Below are 21,557 nucleotides of genomic sequence, written 5' to 3'. Positions count from 1 at the left end.
AACCCTGCCCAGTTGCTACTCAAATAACTGAAACCTTTCATTTAAAATTGTCACCTGTGTCTTCTCTTTTCTGTTCCTTCAATCCATTTTCCTTGGAAATAACCTGATGTGATCAACCCAAACTGAATTGGGCACAGCAATTCCACAGCATCCTGGCTTACTGCTGCAACTTCTGACCTCAATGATTTGAAATGCAAGGCAAGAATTGGAAAACAAAGTTCATCAGACACATGTTTATCTCTAGAAATACACATTTAGTATCTTTTATCTTTAGGAACACCTGCTGAATGACATTAAAATATTTCACAGGGACAAAATCAGAACCATAATTGATAAGGAAAAGTTGTGAAGATGTTTGTTTTAGCAATTTCAAAAAGACCTGTAAAACTGGTACAGTTCTGAAGGCAGAACAGTGCAGCAGAATGAGTTCATTTTATCTCTATAAATCCATGTATTTCCATACAGCATTGCAGAACAGGGGAAATGTCAGGAGGTGTTTTGCCACTTTTATTGTTGCTGTAATCTAAATAATCACCTCTATTCCAAGCCTGCTGTTTTGCACCCCTCAGCCCTGTTTGTGCACCACCTTCAGCTCCCACCTCGAGTGTTCTTCACCCACACCACATTTGGTGGCTGTAATTAAGGCAGGAAATATAACTCAGAGTTATCACAGTTTTCACTTTGGAGCCTTGCTGCTAACTCAGGGCAGCTGCAATCCTCATTGTTATGGCAGACCCCCTCTCCCTTTCATTGCTAATCATTGATTAATTAGGAAATGGGCCTGCATTCCTCTTCCCCACCCTTGAAAATGAAAAGTTGTCTGACTTGTTCAAGACAGGGAGAAATCTTCGGAAAAACCTCTGGCTGTGGACTGATTCCAGTAAATTTCATGCAAACTGTGTGAAAATTCCTTTCTGTGCATCTGTTTGAGTAATAAAGTGACTGGTGTGAGGCACAATTCTTGCACATCACACGGGCTTTGAGATCCTTCTCAGCTTATGTCTGAATATTTAATCAAAATATTTAATCAAAATTCATCCCCATGTTTATGGCACCACAAGAACGACCTGGTGAAGAACCAGATGTGCCACACAGCTCTGAGCAATGGTTCAAATTTCAGAGTTGCCTTATTTATAATTTCTTGGTGCAACAAGAGAACAAACTGGTGGTTTTATTCCCACTGACAAGTAAATTTTGCCTTTCTTCTGCAAATCTTTCTTTGCTTCCCAGCAAAAAGCACATTGTCCTATTGCTAATACTGTTAAACACACCCATGTTTTCCTCTTGGACCTCATGATTTTCACAACACCAATAAAGTCACTCACCACAGCAGGCACATTTGTTATCAGCACAGATATTGGATACAGCAACAGGAGGATGGATAATGAAGGGCAAGAAGAGAAAAGATGACTTGAAAGGTGTCTCAGAGAACATTCCAGCTTTGGGAAGTGTTCTGAGGGCTCTCAGTGTGCCCCAAGGATGGAGAGGAGAAAGAAAAGGGAGGCTGGGAGGGGTGCAGGAAGGAGCAGAGGCAGGGATGGAGGGAGAAGGGAATTGAGAGAGAGGCTAGAAAGGAGGAAAGGGGAGAGAGGGGGTAGAAAGCAAAAGAAAGAAGAAATGAAAGGGAGAAGGGAGATGATGGAAAGGAGACGAGATGGGGATTTTTGATTGTGCTGCTCCTGCACATCTGAGAATCTGGAGAGCTTTGCTTAACTGAATATCATTTTTGCTCTTTCATAAATCAAAAAACCCCACCCTTTCTTTCCATGGAAAATATATACTAAGCAATTTTTGACAGATCCCTTTGTTCACACTGGAAACAGAAGTCATGTATTTGCTACTAAAAGGTGTTAGAGAGGAGACAAATGTTTAAGAACTAAAAGCCCCTTCTAATCTGGCAAATTGTGAGGGGGAGGAAGTAGTTTAGAAGGGAGGTTTCTACCATTTTCATTCATCACAGCTAAAGACATTTGGTGGGATTTGGTGGGATTTGGCCTTTGCTTGCATTACCTGCACAGTCTGACTTTCATTTCATGTAAATGACCTTTTGCAGGACATGAGGAGCTTCCCCCTGAACTTTGCCTTTCCCTTGGCCTGTGAAGGAGCCAGCCTGCAGCACAAAGGGAGCAGCCTGGGCTGGTTTGGGTTCTCAGCTCCCAGAGCTGCATCCAGAGGAAAATCCTGCCTTCACTCCAGGTGAAGAGGAAACAATGGACTCTGGAAGATGGAAAAACCACGGGATACCTGTGCCTGCACCAAATCAGACCTGGAAACACGATTTCCTGCTCAGCACACAGCCAACACAGCCACCAGAAGAGTGGTATTGAGATGAATTGGAGGGCACAGGTCCCTCCCACCAGCCAGTCCTTTGTGCAAGGACATCAGACATGCCACGGGAACATGAGGAAACCTCCCTGGTGCTTGGAAGCCTCAGGAGTTCTCTGGTTTGGGGCTGAGCAGAGCAGTGAGCATTTCCAGCTGTATGGAAAAACCCATCACCTCCTCTCCCCTGCTGCCCTCTGTTTAAGCTGTGCAATCTCTCAGGGAGTGAGGCAGAGTCACCCCATGCAGCAGAGAGCTGCACAGACCTGCTCAGAGGTGCTGGCAGCAGCTGCCCGGGCACTCCCTGCAGCTGCACCCTCCCAACACCTCTGTGCCTCTTTGGCACTCTGCAGGCAGCAGGAGCTCCACAAGCCCTGGAGCCCATGGCTGCCTCAGAAAAGGCTCCCTGGCTGGCAGGGGGAACTCCCCAGATGTGTAACGGGGTGTGAACAGGGGAAAAACCTCAGCAAAATGCCACCAGAGCTCTTCTGCTTCATCCTCTGCGCCCTGAGTGCACCAGACCTCTCAGGTAAAGGGCTGAAAGATCCTCACAGGACAGAGAGGCTGTGAGTAACAAAGTCTTTTGTCCTTCTGTTCAATATGCACCAGCAGCACCTGAGCCCCAAAGGAGAGGAGGTCAGGTGATCTTGAATTTTACTTCTTTTTCTAAAATGAGCATCAGAATAAGCAAATGAAAAAAGCAACCCGTAAATTCTGTTCTGCAGGTCATTTCTGAACTCTAAAGGGAAATTTCAGTTCAAAGGAATTTAAGTCATGCTGTATTTGTCTCTGCTGCTTTGCTGTTCTGTGGGAAGCTGAACACAAATCAATGCTGATCACTCCGGGCACAGGGAGGCTCTGCCTGTGCAGTGGATGCAGGGTCAGAGAGGAAGGATATTAAAAAGTGCTAATTAACAGCTCCAATCACTTCTCTGAGGGTCTCCTTCACCCTGGAAGGAGGCTGTGCTACTGGTGATCTGCTCATCCAAGTAAATGCTACACACCAGGGCATCTCAGAGGAGCAAACATGCCTTGCCAGTGGGCTTGGGTTTTCCCTGGCCCAGGTTTCCTAAATGTGCCATTTTAGGTTGTGCCAACAACATTCTGGTTGTCTTGTGCTCCATTTTTTTTTTCCTCTGTCTCAGAAAAAATAATTTCACAGCTGCCCCATTATTTATAGCTCTTAGATGCTCAGACAGAATCCAGTGATACCATCAAGTGATTTCTGCTGGGAAAGTTTATTCTGCACAATAGAATTATGACAAATGTGTTTTAAAAGATGACAGAGCTGGGCAACTATTCTTTAAAGAAATGTGGGGTTGTTTTTACTGTATTTTTCTTAGGGCCTGCCTGGCTGAGTGCTGTTCCAGGCAGGAGCAGTGGTGCCTGTGTGGGTGGTGACTGCCAGCCTCTCACACTGTGACAGAGAGTAGGAGGGAGAGGTGGGATAACTCACACTGTGTCTGCCATTCTCCTGGCCTCCACCTGAAATCCAGAAATTCATGTCCCAGTCTCTTTCTGAGCAGAGAACATTCATCTGGGTGAGTGTTTATGCCCTGAGCTGCCCCGTGGCTGTGCAGAGCACACACCAGGACAGGAGACAGCGTGTTCCTGGCTGGGGTTTGATTCTGGGTGCAGGGACCAGCCAAGGGGGATGCACCAGGGCCTTGCCTTTTGCTGTGTGTGGAATCAGCAGGTGAGGGAGGGATGTCCCCAGAGCCTGCATGTCAGAGTTCTAGCCAAAGAGACTTCAGCATCATTTATTATCCTTGTCCAAATTGCTATTTGTAGGACTTAGAGATTAATGCCTTTCATTTTCAACATTTAGCTAACAAGAAATGCCTTTACCTTCTCAGGATGTTACAGACATTAATTTCTTGTTACCAGTGTTTAGAATTTGGAATTCCCTTGTCAGACTCCCCATCACCGAAATTTCCTCAAAAGCAGAGTCAGACCATGCTCCAAGATACCAAAAGCTGGTGGCATTGTTGTCCCCCAGACTGGCAAAACAACACCATGACTGGAATTTAAAAAGCCAACGCTTATTACCACAACAGGAAGAATTTCTCAGCCTTATGCATAAAATTTTAAGGGATATGCCAGGTAAAGCCCTCCTGAACACTGTGCAGCACCAAGTCTGAGGTTGCTGTTTCTTCTTGTGTTTGTTGAAGCCCTGAAAGGAGATAATACTATGAATAAAGAGGTAATTGTATTAATATTTTACAGTGATCACATACTCTTAGCAGTAAGTAGTGGTGATAGTAGTGATGAAGTTACAGTAAATAATGAGGAAATATTATATTGTTCTATAGTCAAAGAGCAACAAGGATATTAAAATGTATCCCAGAGGAATGGAACTTTAAAAAGGTTTATTTAAGGTATTTTAAACTGAAAAGTAAGACAGGCAAATGTACTAGGCTTGACCAGGGTTTTGTTAATTGTAACTCTCTAACACAAAGAGAAAAAAAAACTAAATTAAAAGGGTCATCACCATTCTAAATGGAAATGTATTCTTTGTGTAACAAATTAAATGGCATATACTGCTGATAGGGTAGGAGACAAAAATGCTATTTACAGAGAAAATGCCATTTCTTTGGCATGACTGGAGGCATTAGGGTGAGAGTCAATATCCTAGCCTGAGTGAGTGTGGTTTGGGTTTTCCTGTGAGGCTGCTGCTGCTTCCAAAATCAGATGGAAATGTGGCAGCCCTGGGCTCTCGGCCCTCTGGGTCTCTGTGCTCTCTGCCCAGTTGTCTCCTGCACTTTGTATGATTCCTGTTTCCTTTTCCTTCAAAATGAACCAACCAGAGCTGATGGATAATTTCAGTATCCAAACAAAACACTTCACTGTTTGTCCTCAGTGCTGTTTATATAACCCAGAATTGTCTTTCCTCCTGCTGTTAAACTTGTATTTGTTACAATTGCTCTGTGGGCTCTTGCAACAGATGAGTGGGAGAAATCATGAATGTAATTTTCTTGGCTATGACACAGGATTATGTCTAGATCAAAAGCACTCTGGAAAAGCACAAACTCCTCCCACAAACTATAACCTTCAGCATTTAATGGCAAACAGAAATTTAAATCAGTGAACAGAGGCATGTACATTGCCATTGGGTACAGAGCTTTTCCCAGTGAAAGCAGGAGAGAATCCTAATTTCTGTAGGAGCTTTTTGGTTCAGCTGAAGGGAGGTGGCAGTCACTGTGCCAGTAGGAGACTCCCTGGTTTTGACAAGAAAAGAGTGCACTAAGCCAAGCATAGCCAGGAAATGAAGAGTGGTCCCACCAGACAAGAAATAACCCTGGGGCCATTAAAAGACTGATAGTCCAATTCAGAACTCTCTGCTTTTAAAATAGGTTTCTAGACAGTTTAATAATAGAGAGCTTAGTAATATTGAATGCCAAAAAAATTGTATCAAAAATGTCCTAAAGTCAAGACTTGAAAGAATAGGAAAACCTTCAATGCAGTTCACCCTTGCTCAGACCTGGAGCTTTGTTGTGTCTGTGAGTCCTGTGGAGAGGCAGGGTTTGCTCCTGGAAATGAAATCTGGTGTGGAATTCACACTCTGGGATGCCAAAATTAACATGGGAACCAAGAGCAAGGAAAAGCAGCAAGAAATCTGAATGTTGAGAAGCATGGAGGGCACAGAGACCAAATGGGCAGTTATGCTTTTCTTTTCCATCCTAGTTCATCCTGTGATTCTGCTGCAGTATGAAGGTCACTAAAAACTTTGCTTTTTTCATTTTATAAAGACTAAAACTGCCTTGGCTACAGTGCTCTGAGTGCATGGACCCTCAGCCTACCAGAACTGCTGATCTGAGAGTGACCCTTCTGTTGTCTAAACGACAAGGAAGGAAATTTTTCATCCCAGAGAAACCTGAATTTTATTTCAAAGAGCAGCTGAGCATTATGTCAACAGACCTGTATGACTTGTGCCAAAGAATCATAAGAGAGCTGGCATAATGGTTCCCCACATCATTACTGATTTTATAAAGATATGACACAGGAAATTAGAGTGCTATTGTTCCAGTGCTTCATAAAACATTGCTCATGGACTTGTCAGCCTGGTTTTGATGCTGGGTAGAACAACTGACAATTTCCTGGTTAACTTTGTAAACATGGCTCAGAAGAAAACACCCTTTTTAGTGGAAGTTAAAGGGTATTGGATGATAAACCTGGTTAAATGAAATCCATTTAATCAAAAAATAATCTTTAAGTACCACACTGTGATAGCACATTTACCTTGTTTTGGGGAGAGTGTTCAGTGGTGGGTTGATAGAAACCCTGATCCATTCCTCCCTCCCAGAGGTTCTTTGGGAGCCATTCCCTGCTGAGCAGAGAGAATGGGATTTTCCTGGGCCTGGAAAGCAGCAGATCAGTCTGGTGAGCTCCCAGTGTAGTGCAGGAGGTGTCTGTGGGGAATCCTCCCTCCTGTGCTCCAACATTGCCCAGGATTTCACATCAACACACCCCAGGGTAAAATCAACCACCCTGCTGTAGTCATGCCGTGGAGACCTCAGAGGAAAGTAATAATTCCAGTTACAGAGCATGGGATTAATTTCTTCTATTAATAAAGACTGATGACAGCACACAGCCCCTTCCACTGGCAGAGCCCTGCAGGGTGGGAGGAGCTGGGATTTCCCCCAGCAGAGAATGCAGCCTGGAATGGAGCAGCACATTTGGAACCACGGCCTTCTTGGAACAGTTTATGGAGTGCAACAGAGCCAAATCTGTAACTTGGCTTCATTAAAGCCAGTTGGGCTTGGCCTTTTCCTCCCACCACACAAACTGTGCTGGGAAAGCTCTGCTGAGGTCACTGTCACACTGCAACTCTGAGTTTGGGATGGCAGCATTCATCAGGTTTAGCCAGGCAAGAAACTGTCTGTCCTAAACCAGAACTGGCCCATATTAAAAATTCATCCATCTTTGAAGCTGTTCCCTGCTCCATGAGGGAGCAGCCCTCACTCACACAGAGGTCTGGGTCAAACTGTTGTAGTGACACAATGGAAAACTGAAATAAGGCAAAGGAGCACTTTTAGCTGCTCCATCCTTCCTCTTCTCTGCAAAATACTCCAGACACTGAAGTGACTGTAGTGAAATGAAGACTCTGTATTTGTGGTGCAAAACACTGGGTTGCACCACTCTTCTAAGCTTTTTTTTTTTCCCCAGTAAATTCAGGTTTTTTTCCTTTCTTTTGCTGAGAATTTTAGGAGGAGATGTTTTGTTGCCAGCACCTCAGAGTATCTCCATTCTTTCAACCAACATGAAACACTTCTTAACTTGGAGTCCTGTGATCGTCCAGGGAGCAACTGTGAAATACTCAGTTGAGTTTCAGGGGTAACTACTCAATTTTTTTATTCTTTTTGCTTTTTGAGCACTGCTTATCTCAACTTTAAGTTCTAAATTTTTGGATGTCTTGATCATATTCAGTTCACAAGCCTAAGAGAAGTTTGATGCTTTAGCACTGTTAATGAGAAGCGGGGGAAAATTCCTTTTGTTCCAGTTCTGGGACAGTTTGCAGTTTAACAGATACCTGAGTAATCCAAGGTGTGCATCAATTCCATATAAGAAATCTGCCTCTATCCAAAAATTCAAAAGTTAAGAAGGTTTGCAACATTTTATTTAGAAGAGGAAGGAGAAAACATTGAGCTTTATTTCTTGTAAACCTTTTAAACATTTGGCACACACCACAGGATGTTTCTGATACATCTTGAGGTCTGATTTATATTACAATATGGCTTTGGAACGGGGGATGATCAAGTCTAGTGAGTGGGCAGGGCTTGATGCATCAACACTGCCTTGGCTGTCCCCACCTCCCACAACGCCGAGCTGCATTTGGCTCGCTGACTCAGGGGTGATTTTCTCCAAATAAAATCTAAAACCCTCCCACACTGGCTCCAAACCCCTGTGGTGTTCCTGCCCCAGTGCATCCCAGTACAGGTTTGACCTGGAAAGAACCCACAGGCAGCCTCAGCTGCACAGACACAGCACCTGCCAGACTGCTGCCTCCTGAGTTCCATCCTCACACAGGGCACCATTAAAATGTGGGGGTTTTATATTCTTTTCTTCGTGTTAGAGCTGGGATTAATGCATGGGAGCTGCAGTTTTTGTGTTTGGACTCAGTGTTTATTAATTCTTATCTATGGTACAGTCTCACGAGTTGTGAGCTCTAGCTAACAAGGTAGAAAATGGCTCTGTCTCTAACTCTTTTCAAGGTCTTTTAAGCACTATTTATCCAATAACGAGATGACACCTATATTATTTATAATTTTAACCCAATAATCAAAAACTTGAGGTCCACAATGCAAACTTTCTTACCCAGTTGGAAAAAAACCACCCAAACCCGCGAAGAAGGTGAAAGAAAAACTTAGCCTACACCCTAAATCCTCTATCTTGTTCTATATATATTACTATATACTAAAACCTTAAATCTCAAATTTTGCACCCTGTGATATTACACACCTCTATTCAAAGTACACAGCCACAATCCCAGTGTGTCGCTGTAGGACATGAACGAAAGACAAGAGACTCCAAATATTTCAGAAGGCAAAAGGCATTAAAAAGGCTTTAATTGTCTAATTTTATAAGGTGCTCCGATACAGACTTAACACAACTGGTGAACAGGACTGACACCTCCCCAGTGCCATTGGTTAAATTAGAGAATAGGCCAAAATGTTTTTCTCTGAGAACCAGAAAGGCAAAACACCCCAGGTAAGCCCAAATCCCCATTTTTCCTCCTAAAATCCCATTTTTCCTCCTAAAAACCCCATTTTTGTCCTAAAATCTCCATTTTTCACCCAAAAATCCAAATTTCTTCCCCAAAATCCCATTTTTTGCCCTCACCTGGTCTCACCTGTTCTCACTGAGCAGTTCTCAGAGGCAGAGTGCTCCCACCACACCCTGGTGCAGCTGAACATCTTTGAGCCTTTGGGCATTCTCTAAAATCCCCTTTTTTCACCCCAAAAACCCATTTTTCCAAACTCAACTGTGCCCAGGTGAGCCCAGGTGAGCCCAGGTGTGCCCAGGTAACAAAATCTTTCAGACCCAGAACTACCAGGCCCACACCAGTGCTATCACTCAATTTTGGAAGCCTGTCCCACGGCCTCAGTTCAAATGCAGTGTTTGCTTGGGGTCAGTGCCTGTCACCACAGAAATCCTGAAATTCTCAGCTCCCAGGGCTCCAGCTGTGTTCTCCCCCTCCGCAGGGAATACGAGCGGGAATACGCCGGCGGGAGCTGGATCCCCATCTCGGAGTGCTCCCCCACCACAGCCACGCTCTGCAACGTCACCGAGGACATCTCGGCCCCCGTGGCCTACAAGCTGCGTGTCAGGGCAGAGCTGGGTGCCACCAGGTCACCGTGGGCCACCACCGAGGGCTTCTTCAGCCGCGCCATGAGTGCGTCCTGCCCCTGAATGCATCCCGTGTGTGAGACCCTCAGAGCTGGGGTGCCCAGTCTGTGCCCAGGGCTGGCACAGAGCCCAGACAGGCACAGAGCACACCCTGCTCCCAGCTGGGCTGGGGGGTTCCCTTCTCTGACAATGCTCTTGGACATGAGCTCATCCCCAGGCAGAGCCAAATTCATCTGGGCTTGAATTTCAAGGGTTTTAAAGATAAGCAAAACGGCAGAGCCAAATTCATCTGGGCTTGAGTTTCAAGGGTTTTAAAGATAAGCAAAATGATTGCAGGGATTCCCCTTGGCAGGTTGGTCATTCTTACCCTTAAATTTAAAGCTTTCTGATCAACTAGGCTTGCTGTCATTCAATCCAAGCCATGTAGTCACCTTGAAGAGGTCCAGAACCTGACCCTAAGGGAGCTTTTACTCTGGAAAACAGCCCTGTCTCCTCTATCTGCCTTGTACTGTCCTGAAAATCCCACTCCAAGGTTCCCTCTTCCCGTGGTGTCAGACCTATGAAGTAACCTCAGAGGAGCAGAGAAAACTGGAACCCACAGCATTAATTCCATCCAAACAATGCAGGATGTTTTCTCCATGTCCTTCCAAGTCCTGCAAAGCCTGAGGCCCAGCTCAGCCCAAGGCTTATGCTGCAGCCTAAAATGAGTGTACTCCTTCCAGGATTTCTCTGGAATAATTCCCTCTGTTCTGTGCCATGCTGAAATGCTTTCAGCAACACAAACTGTGCTGGGAAAGCTCTGCTGAGGTCACTGTCACACTGCAGCTCTCAGTCTGGGATGGGCAGCGTTCATCAGATTTAGCCAGGCAAGAAACTGTCTAAACCAGAACTGGCCCACATTAAAAATTCATCCTTTTTGGGAAGGTATTCACTACTTCAAGAGGGAGCAGTCCTCACTCACACAGAGGTCTGGGTCAAAGCAGCACCATCAGAAGTGCCACCTAAGCTGGTGAATGTGTCCCTTTGTGTGGAAGCATGGACTAGATAGTTCTTTAGACAAGAAATCCTTCCCTTTCCCAGCAGCTGTGGAGGCACAGACAGAGGCACAGACAGCTCTGGCAGGCAGAGACAGGGGAAGGACATCCCTGAGACTGCCAGGAACAAAAGCAGCAGCTTCTCATGGTTCAGTGAAGGATTTGGCAGCTGGGTCCTGTGTCTTAGAGACCCCAAAACACTCCTCTGACTAAGCTGTGACAGTTCAGAGGCTACTTCAGCTTGCACTGGGATTCAGTGTGAATGTGACAGATGTTTAAAAGAAAAGAAAAGTCTCTGCAAGTTCTTGTCCTTGTGCATTTGTACTGCTCTGCTGTCACACCTCTTAGGAAACCTGGCACTGAGTCTGAGAGCAGCCAAGGGATTCAAACACAGCCCACAGGTTCTGTCAGGAAGGACTCTGCTTTATCAGGCAGATTCTTGTTAGTGAAAAGTTTCTAAGCTGGAGATCCATCCATATTTTAAAAGGCAATTATTCCCTTGCTTTCAGTTTGGCTACAGGCTTGATATCAAACTGAAACTAGCAGAAAAACCAAAAAATGAATTAATGATTGGGTTGATATGAGTGAAATGAGATTGTGATTTCTTACTGTCACGGCTCTTCCAGCCTGCACAGCCCCAGTGCCAAAGGCACAGGGGTAGAAGCACATCAAGTATGATAACACATGAAAAACACTTTGAAAAGATCTTCCTAAAGCAAACCATTTAGTCAGTGTTCCTCTTCACTTCTCAAATAGTTACTTGGTGTCCAGTGTGCCAGCACTGAGCTAAATAGAAATATTCCTGTTTGTTTAGCAGCTGCACCTTGCAGTGTCCTATTGTTAATACATTAGCACAAGATTTGCTTTTAACCTCCAAATGATATCAGGTTGGTTTTTTTCAATTTTGAGAAGTGGTGCTAAGGAGATTCTCACCTTTATTTTTTTCAGCTTTCACTTAAAAGTACAAAGAGGATTTCCAGGCCTCCCATTTGTGGCACACTCATCATGTACATGCTTGGATTTTATGTTTTTATATTGCTCAGTATTAGTGGCAATTCCCTGGATGTAAGAGCAAATTCTATTAAGAACATCTCTCTATATGGCACTGTGCATCACTCTCCTTCCTTTCTCAAAAGCAAAGAGGTTGAAATGGGTTTCAGCTACAGCAGAGTGGTAAAAAATGGCATGGATAAGTGTGAATAATGGCACAAATAAATAGTGCAAACATGAGCTCTCTACTGCCTTGAACTTCCCAGTTCATAAATGTTCAGCAGTTTCATCTGTGCTCGATTGATTCTCGTTACATCACTAATATTCCTCACAGCAGAATCCCAGACCAAACCAAGCTTTGAATATCAAAGTAAGCAGGAAGCAAATCGCCTAAAGATTTACTTGCATACATTTGCAAAACCTGAAGTCACAGCAGATCATCAGCCCAAGTCTGTCTAAAACCATGCAGACACTAAAAGAAAATCAGGATTCATGCGAATTACCCTGAGGCTCATCATGTTTTTTCCTTCACCTCTGAATAAATGCCAAAACTCCCATGGAAAGCAGTGGTTTCTCAGCTGCTGTTCTGTGTGCCAGAGCCAAGCTCGTGCCCAGGAGCACCAGAGCTGACCTGATGTGGTGTCCCAGCTCCCGTGGCCCAGCTGGTTCTGCTGCAGTTGCTCACGTGGGACCCTCAGGCAGCTCCTCCACCGGAGAAAATTCAGAGCCTTTCAAGTTCTGTGCTGCAGAAGAGAGTGTGGATGAGGGATCTCTGGACTGCAGCAGCTCTTTTACCATGCAGGTTATTGCACAGGGCCGTGGGTAACAAAGAGCCAGCTTAAAGCTGCTGGTCACAGCTAAAAGCTGCCTGAGAGACCCCTAAGTTCTGGTCACAATACATTCTATCTTTTTCTGTGCTGAATATGCTCATTTACAACATCCAGCCAGTAAAAGACACAAATCCTATAGAATCTACATACAGCCTATTAGCAGTCCTACATTCCCATACTGTGTTACATTTTAAACCCTAAAAGCTGCTTTCTAGACCCCTTTTTTTCTTCTCTGCCAAACTGGCAGGGTCTCCCTGACCCTTGGACTCTCCAGCTTGCAGCAGCATCCCTTCTGTTTGCCAAGGACATTGTTCAATCCACAGGGATCTCCCCTTCAGCCCACTCAGCCATTGCCTTTGCAGTTGTTCAGTCACTGGCTGGTTTGGAATCTTGTACATCAAAACCAGCTCTCATTTCTATTTCACTTACAGGTTTCATATTCTCAGAGTCTTTTGCCAAGCAATCATATCTGTAAGATTTCCTGTTCCATCTTCCCCAATACAGGGCAGCTCAGCTATTGCCAAATTCCTGTTAGCAACACCAGCCACGGTCCTTGTCCTGCTGAAAGTCTGTCCTGTGTTTGGACACGCAGGGAGGAAGAGCAGAGAGCTTTCTGCCCCACTGAAGCAAGCAGCTGTTCTGGCAAATTGGTGTCATTCCACTTGTCAAAATAAAGATGCTTGACTCCAGCAGGCAGAGGACAATCAGAAGGATTTATTATGATTCATTCCAACCTTTTCATAACATGCTGTGCTAAAAAGGCACATTATTGGTCCATGGGATGGACACCTCTGTCCATTGGTTCAATAACACTAACAACACCTGGGAGAGAGGTTGTTATGGGGAAGGAATATTGTTTGCCCAGAAATGTTAAGGGAAGAAAAGTTGTTTACACAAAGCTGCCTGAGAAAGGAGAAAGTCCTGAAAACTTCCCTTGGGAAAGCCAGCACTTCTCAGGCTTCAGAAAATCGGTCCCACACACTGGTGAAGGCAGGCTCTCTGGGCACAGGGGGCTCCAGGGCTGTCTCTGGGTGCTGATGGTGTCTCTGTGTTGGCAGCGTCCCTGACGCCCCCCGAGCTGAGGGTGCTGGCAGACGGGCAGCACGTCCTGGTGCAGCTGGCAGACATGGGACCCTCCTTCCAGTTCCGGGTGCTCTACTGGAGGAAGGGCCACGAGAACAGGGTGAGTTTGACCCTCAGCTTCAGAGTCCCCAGAGGGACGCACACAGAGCTTGCCCAGAGCCCGTGGGGCAGTCCCAGCTCCTGCTGTGGGGCTGCAGGTCCTGCCTGGAGGGGGTTTGTGCCTCCTCACCCTGCACACGCCAGGGCTTGCTGGGGGCTCCTCAGGGAGAAGCTTCTCTGTTCTTTCCACGTTTCCTTCTCTGGGAACAGGAATCTCCTCACATACCTCAACTACAGCTAGAAACCAAAAGTCAGGAACAAAAGGTGTGCTGACTTCTCCCTCTGAACATCACCTGGTCTACTCAGACCGTGATTAAAGTGTCACACTGAGGTACTGACAAACTTTTCTCAGCTTTCTGAGCCAGAAACTGCAGCATTAGTACTCCTTGGTGGTTCTTTGTTCCATTAATTTATCTGTTCTGGCTTTCAACCTATGTAAACTTCTAGTTTGTACAACTTCCTGCAGTGAGGAATTCTGCAGCCAAACTCTTGTGCAGTCTCAACCTTGATTTGGGGATGAGAGAGACAACAATTATTCCCCATTCACTTTCCCCACCACTTCATTAGTTTCATATTCCGGATCTTTTTCCAGGCCAAGGACTCCCAGACTACTTATCTGTTCCCTGTGGAAGCCCTCACAGCTATTTTTGTCCTTACCAGTGTGGGCAGGGAGAAACCTGCAGAGTCCAAGGTGCAGGAACACTCTGTGTTAGCACCATAAAACAAAACAAGTCTTCCCACTCCCTTGTCTCTGCAGCAATTGTTAATGTGACTTCCACAGAGCTGACAATCCCATGGAACCTGATCCCCAGGTTCCTGCTTCTGATGGAGGATGCTGTGAAAATGTCAGAGAAAAATTCTCATGAGCATAATTCCACATTTCTCGGTGTTGAATTGCATTTGTTGCTTTATTAGCAGATCCTCCTGCTGTTCCTCACAGTTGTCTGTCATTTTTACTATTGTGAAGCGAGTTTTTAGTACCACTAGCAGGTATCAGTTTTCATTTTCCTTCCTTCCTCTGCTAACACCTGAGTCCCACCATGACTTCCTGCCACTCTCAATTAGCAATTTACTGATACAAAACTCTTTAGTCTATAAAGAGGCATCAGGAGCAGGACTGCCCGCTGTGAAACCCAGCTTAATGAGTTCAGCCTTGTCCAGGGGCTTTCTGACACCTCAGAAACAACCAATAGGTTTGTATCTGATTGTGTTTTATGAATAAAATATTAAATCTTCTTCAGTATGTGATCCTAAAGACCTCAACAGTAATTCCAAATTTCAGAATACTTTCTGCCAACTGGACTGTTGCAAACATTAGTTTTGCTGGTTAGTACAAGTCCTATGCTGGGCCTCTTATAATTTTTTTAAATTATTTTTACATTTGACATATCTCATCTGATGTTTTTACAAGAGGTCACCCCAGGCAGTCATAGGCTTGTTTTTGTCCTTGAAATCTTTTCTAACTAATGGCCCTCCATCTCATATTTCTGTGGAGAAGGGTATTTTGATGGTGGGAAGGACTTGCCCTGCCAGGAGAGCCCTCCTGGCTCGTTGGAGTTTTCCATCTGTGTGTGGAGCTGGAGGCTGCTCAGGCCTTCTGTGAGAACAGGTTTGCATCTGCAGCACAGAGAGAGGAGCAGTTGGGGAGCTGTTAACCCTCCTCCTGTGGCTGGGGACACTGGAAATAGCAAATTCATTTTGCTAGCAATGAATGCAGACCTATTTGTGGCAATAAAACCATGTACTGCTGACCACAGGCTGTTTAAGCTTTGCTCAAGCGTGTCGCAGTCACACACACCACATTCACCCACCCCTCACGAGCTTGGTCCTTGCCCTCTCTGAGCTCTCTGGCACAGCTCTCACACCCCCACCACAGCAGCATGGGGGTGATTTTGGCATCCATCACACCCAGAAAAACCTCAGATCAGCCCAGACCTCAGACATCCCTCTCCCAGCAGGGCAGCAGGTTCTGGTCTAGTGTTGTGGCCCAGCATCCTCGTTTTGACTCTTTGGCTTCCTCCCTCCATCCCCTCCTGCCCTTCCCAAAGTGTGTGGGCTCATTCTGCACCCCACTGTCTTTCTTGTTGGCTGCTTTCATCCTTCCTTTGCTGCACCCACACAGACTCAGACATCTCCTGCTGCTCCTTCCTCCTCTGGCTGGACAAGCATCAGGGTGATGCTGGATCATTTTTTGGGTTTTCACTTTTCTATATCTCTGTATTCTCTACACATATTTTTGGAGCTCTGTAGCCTATCATTGTGTTCCTAGCTGGTTTTCCCAGTACTTTTCCCCAAAGCCCCTATCCTACCTTGGTTCTTCTTAGAAACCAAGGTGGAGCACTGGCTCTTTGAGACACATTTTCACCAATAAACTTCAGTTCCATCTGAGGGGGGAGGATTTAGAAGGGGCCTGAACTTGAGGATGGAGAGGGGAGAGGGAGTTGCATCCCCACTTGTGCTCCTAATTGGTGCTTTTTTGTCAATTATGCTAATTTACTAAACCTTTAAAGCTATATTCACCCCATAGGGGCTGGGCTTTTGTGGGCATTTTCCACATCTGCCCCTGGAGGCCTCCAATAAAGACCAACCTTTGTATTACCTCCTGTACTAATATTATCTCAAAAGTGTGTGTTGTTTCATTGTCAGCTTCTTTAAGGCATCAGGAGTAGGGCTGCTGTTCTTTGTCAGATCCTGTGCCTGATGTTTTCTGTTCTGGGCTGTGCAGGTGCAGCAGAAGGTGCTGAAGGAGGTGAGCTCCGTGGTTCACCTGGACACCATGGAGGCAGGAGCTGAGTACTGTGTGAAGGCTCAGACACACGTCGAGGCCATCAACAGGAGCAGCAGCTTCAGCCCCACGCAGTGTGTGAGGGCACAGGGTGAGAGCCAGCCCTCCCTCCTGCTCCCTGCTGGCCCAAAGCTCCTCCTTTTGTTTCTGCCCCAAACCTCCTGCCCTGTTTGGAAGGTGTTTGTGCCTTGGCAGGGGTACCCCAGGAAGGGTCAGGAGGGCAGCCCCCCACACTGGCACTGCAGTGACCAGGGAGGGGTGACCCAGACTGGTGGGAGAGCAGCCACGCAGGGCTCGGGCTGGCTGCAGTGAGTGCTGGGTCCCTGCAGTGAGTGTCTGATCCCTGCAGTGAGTGCTGGGTCCTGCAGTGAGTGCTGGGTCCTGCAGTGAGTGTCTGATCCCTGCAGTGAGTGCTGGGTCCTGCAGTGAGTGCTGGGTCCTGCAGTGAGTGCTGGGCTCCTGCAGTGAGTGCTGGGTCCCTGCAGTGAGTGCTGGGTCCCTGCAGTGAGTGCTGGGTCCTGCAGTGAGTGCTGGGTCCCTGCAGTGAGTGCTGGGTCCTGCAGTGAGTGCTGGGTCCTGCAGTGAGTGCTGGGTCCTGCAGTGAGTGTCTGATCCCTGCAGTGAGTGCTGGGTCCCTGCAGTGAGTGCTGGGTCCTGCAGTGAGTGCTGGGTCCTGCAGTGAGTGCTGGGTCCTGCAGTGAGTGCTGGGTCCCTGCAGTGAGTGTCTGATCCCTGCAGTGAGTGTCTGATCCCTGCAGTGAGTGTCTGATCCCTGCAGTGAGTGCTGGGTCCCTGCAGTGAGTGTCTGATCCCTGCAGTGAGTGCTGGGTCCTGCAGTGAGTGCTGGGTCCTGCAGTGAGTGCTGGGTCCTGCAGTGAGTGCTGGGTCCCTGCAGTGAGTGCTGGGTCCTGCAGTGAGTGTCTGATCCCTGCAGTGAGTGTCTGATCCCTGCAGTGAGTGCTGGATCCCTGCAGTGAGTGCTGGGTCCTGCAGTGAGTGCTGGGTCCTGCAGTGAGTGCTGGGTCCCTGCAGTGAGTGTCTGATCCCTGCAGTGAGTGCTGGGTCCTGCAGTGAGTGCTGGGTCCTGCAGTGAGTGCTGGGTCCTGCAGTGAGTGCTGGGTCCTGCAGTGAGTGTCTGATCCCTGCAGTGAGTGCTGGGTCCCTGCAGTGAGTGCTGGGTCCTGCAGTGAGTGTCTGATCCCTGCAGTGAGTGTCTGATCCCTGCAGTGAGTGCTGGGTCCTGCAGTGAGTGCTGGGTCCTGCAGTGAGTGCTGGGTCCCTGCAGTGAGTGCTGGGTCCTGCAGTGAGTGTCTGATCCCTGCAGTGAGTGCTGGGTCCTGCAGTGAGTGCTGGGTCCTGCAGTGAGTGCTGGGTCCCTGCAGTGAGTGCTGGGTCCTGCAGTGAGTGTCTGATCCCTGCAGTGAGTGCTGGGTCCTGCAGTGAGTGCTGGGTCCTGCAGTGAGTGCTGGGTCCTGCAGTGAGTGTCTGATCCCTGCAGTGAGTGCTGGGTCCCTGCAGTGAGTGCTGGGTCCTGCAGTGAGTGCTGGGTCCTGCAGTGAGTGTCTGATCCCTGCAGTGAGTGCTGGGTCCCTGCAGTGAGTGCTGGATCCCTGCAGTGAGTGCTGGGTCCCTGCAGTGAGTGCTGGGTCCTGCAGTGAGTGCCTGATCCCTGCAGTGAGTGCTGGGTCCCTGCAGTGAGTGCTGGATCCCTGCAGTGAGTGTCTGATCCCTGCAGTGAGTGTCTGATCCCTGCAGTGAGTGCCTGATCCCTGCAGTGAGTGTCTGATCCCTGCAGTGAGTGCTGGGTCCCTGCAGTGAGTGTCTGATCCCTGCAGTGAGTGCTGGGTCCTGCAGTGAGTGCTGGGTCCTGCAGTGAGTGCTGGGTCCTGCAGTGAGTGCTGGGTCCTGCAGTGAGTGCTGGGTCCCTGCAGTGAGTGCTGGGTCCTGCAGTGAGTGTCTGATCCCTGCAGTGAGTGCTGGGTCCCTGCAGTGAGTGCTGGGTCCTGCAGTGAGTGTCTGATCCCTGCAGTGAGTGCTGGGTCCCTGCAGTGAGTGCTGGGTCCCTGCAGTGTCTCTGAGCTTTGCTGTTTCTGTCATTTCCAGGTGACACATCCCTGTGGCTGCTGACTGCCCTCCTCTCCTCTGCTGCCTTTGCTGTGGCAGCCTTGACCCTGCCCTTCCTCACCTGGAAAATCAGTAAAGTGTTCCAATATTCCTGCTGCCCCACTGCTGTCCTGCCAGACACACTGGTAACTTTTTTTACTGTGCTTTGTTGGGTTTTAGAGTGCTGGGTATCCACAGGAGCGTGGGGCAGGCAGAAAAAGCAGATTCCCAGGAATTCCAGTGTGAGGAGCCGAGCTGCAGGGATCCAGCAGCCCTGAACCAGCTGCACAGCCCCCACGGCCTTTGGCCCCCAGCCCTGGACTGGGAGGATGCTCCTGGTGCTCCTGGGGAAATGTCTTGGGAGGCAGGGCCTGACCCTGCCCGAGCAGCTGCACCCTGAACCAGGCAGCTGTGCCACTGCCAGCACTGCTCCGTGTCCCCTGCTACCCCCTCCAGGCTTCTCAGAAACTCGCTAAGGAGAAATCAATCAAAAGCTCCTCGGGAATATGTTTAAATGTCCAGTTGAAGTGGGAATGCAGGTTAGCAGCTTCTGTGTCTGTGGGTACTCTGGGCAGCTGTGGCAGAAAGGATCAGGGGAACACGGTGGGGGAAAGGGCAAGCAGACTAACTCAGCAGCCTGAGGGTGTCTGAGTGAGTGCATTTGTTTTCCAGAAAGAAACAGAGCCCCCCACCCAGCTGATCCTGCGGGACAGGGAAGAAGCTGAGCAATGTGACCTGATGGTGGTGGTGATGCCCTCAGAAGAAGCTCTGCAGCTGTGGATTCAAAAAGCACTTTAGAGCACCCTGGAAAACAAACAGGCCCTTTGCAGCATCTTCATCCACCTACATCAAAAGCAGGCGAAGGTGACAGCTGCCAGCTCCTGTCCTTGTCCTTCCTGTCCCTACCCAGGAGCAGACACAGGGTGACCCACGCTCCCTTTTGCAGCCACCCTGGTGCTCCCAAGGCAGAGCTCACCAGAGCAGGACATGGAGAGCCCAGGCCTTGGTTCCAATCATTTCAGCCTTGGTGTTTTTACCTCAGTAAGTGCTTCACAGAATTCACAGAATTCACAGAATTCACACAGTCACAGAATTCACACAATCACAGAATCACCAGGTTGGGAGAGACCTCCAAGATCATCGAGTCCAACCCAGCCCTAACACCTCGACTGAACCATGGCACCAGTGCCACATCCAGGCTTTGTTTAAACACATCCAGGGATGGTGACTCCATCACCTCCCTGGGCAGGCCATTCCAGTATTTTATTATGCTTTCCATGATTTTTTTTTCCTAATATCCAACTTATATTTCCCTTGGAGCAGCTTAAGGCTGTGTCCTCTTGTTCTTATCATATTCTTCCATGGCTAAGCCAACTGGAATGGCCAGGGGGAAATGCAGACCCTGAAGGGAGGTCACATTCCTTGGAAAGGGCAGTGAGTGCCTGCAGCATCCTCCTCTGTGCACAGGTCACGGTGCTGGTGCCACCAAAACCTGCAAACAACGCCGTGAGGGGTGCCAGGCTTTCACCAGTGCTTTGCAAGGAGGGATGTGGGGAACAGCCAGATTCCAGGAGAGGTTGGAGGGAGAACCGGGAACCTCGTGGGGAGCAGAGCTCTGCAAGACCAGCAGCATCACTGGCAATGTACAGCTCCAACATCGCCCAGTCAGGGTGTCAAAAACACAAAAGCTGTGTACACATGAAGGAAAAGCCAGAACATTTAAAGAGAAGAAAATTAGGGGTGAATTATTTAAATGAGAGAGGATTGGAGTAGAAAAATATTGGGAAAAGACAGAGAAAGATCGGCTCCAGAAATAGTAAAAGAAAAGGGAAAAGAGAAAAAAAGATGAATGAGTAGTGGTCAGGATTGCCCAGGGTGCCTGTGGGTTGCATCCCTGTGGTTCAACACCATACCTGAAACAGGACAGTGATTATTTCACACAAGACAGATGTGGTCAGGAGGGCCAGAGTGGGGGGAAAATGCAGTGCTTATCTTGGCAAACAGAGGAATATCAGGCTGGATGGATGGAGAATCACAGCATTACCATGTAGTGACCATCCCAGGCCTGACAACACCATTGTCCTCCAGGTATCTCCTCTTCCTAAGGAAGGAAATTGCAAAAGACAAGAGAAATTCCTTCTAAATACAAATAAAATGAAGGTGTTGTGTATATTTCAATTATGGCTGTCACATGGGTAAAAAAGTCATTTATCACCTGTTAAGCAGAGACTTGTGTCAGCAGGGCATGAAAAGACATTGATCTGAGAGCTCTTCAAAAGCTCTCAGTGGTTTTAATGAAAAGCAAGACCTCCCAAGGAATGCACCTTTTCCAGTTGCATTCTTGCAGCCTTGTGTGAGGCCATCGGGTGGCAACAGAGCACCGTGCAAAGGCAGCAGTGACTCAGGAGCCAGCACCTGCCTTTGCCTGCCTTCCCTGGCTCCTGGCCATCCTCATCCTCCTGTTGCAGCCCACGTGCTGGGTTTATTCCTGTCTCATTAGCTTCTTTCTGGACACTACCGAAGCACTGTGTTTTGGTGCTGAATTGTAAGATTGATATTGCTGAATATTGAGCAAATTACAGGGTGAGAAAATCCGTGCGGGTCTGGGCGTTGAAGGCTCAACATTCATTATTAGTTTGTTGATAATTTACTGGGAAATGCCTGGTTACAAGCACCCACGAGATGCTGGGCCCAGAGATACTTGGAAGCAAAGACAAAAAGGGCATTTTCATGGGCTGATATGAAAGTACCCAGCAGGTCTCAGCCTCCCTACACCAAGCTGGAGCAGTGAGTGACTGGCAGTGAGGTGCAGTGTGTTTGGGGAGCACAGACAGCACAGACCTTCAGCTCCTTGCAGGGCTAAGGGCTCTTGGTCAAACCTCCCTTTGCTTTGCCCAGTGCTTGAATTTTCAAGGGCAGCTCCACATCAGAGGCCTTGGCTGGTTCAGGGAGCTCCTGTGCCTC

At 47.7% G+C, this 21,557-nt stretch overlaps 1 protein-coding gene across 1 annotated transcript; it reads left to right on the top strand.

Annotated features, from left to right (window-relative positions):
- The first annotated feature begins 2,680 nt into the window (after positions 1-2,680).
- Positions 2,681-20,771, top strand: IL20RB (interleukin 20 receptor subunit beta). The gene is made up of 7 exons (XM_063414560.1): positions 2,681-2,851; positions 7,530-7,656; positions 9,525-9,715; positions 13,582-13,706; positions 16,431-16,581; positions 18,594-18,739; positions 19,266-20,771. The coding sequence occupies exons 1-7, from the start codon at positions 2,794-2,796 to the stop codon at positions 19,389-19,391; spliced, it is 924 nt and encodes a 307-aa protein (XP_063270630.1). The 5' UTR covers positions 2,681-2,793; the 3' UTR covers positions 19,392-20,771.
- The last annotated feature ends 786 nt before the right edge of the window (positions 20,772-21,557 follow it).

Source organism: Prinia subflava, chromosome 17 (genome assembly GCF_021018805.1).
Source record: "Prinia subflava isolate CZ2003 ecotype Zambia chromosome 17, Cam_Psub_1.2, whole genome shotgun sequence".
NCBI lineage: Eukaryota > Metazoa > Chordata > Aves > Passeriformes > Cisticolidae > Prinia > Prinia subflava.
This window is presented reverse-complemented; position numbering and strand designations above follow the sequence as displayed.

Coding starts and splice junctions, on each gene's coding strand:
- IL20RB (XM_063414560.1), top strand. CDS start 2,794: ATGCCACCAGAGCTCTTCTGCTTCATCCTCTGCGCCCTGAGTGCACCA. Junction 7,657..9,524: donor TACTCAGTTGAGTTTCAGGG/GTAACTACTCAA, acceptor CCCCCTCCGCAG/GGAATACGAGCGGGAATACG. Junction 13,707..16,430: donor GGAAGGGCCACGAGAACAGG/GTGAGTTTGACC, acceptor TGGGCTGTGCAG/GTGCAGCAGAAGGTGCTGAA.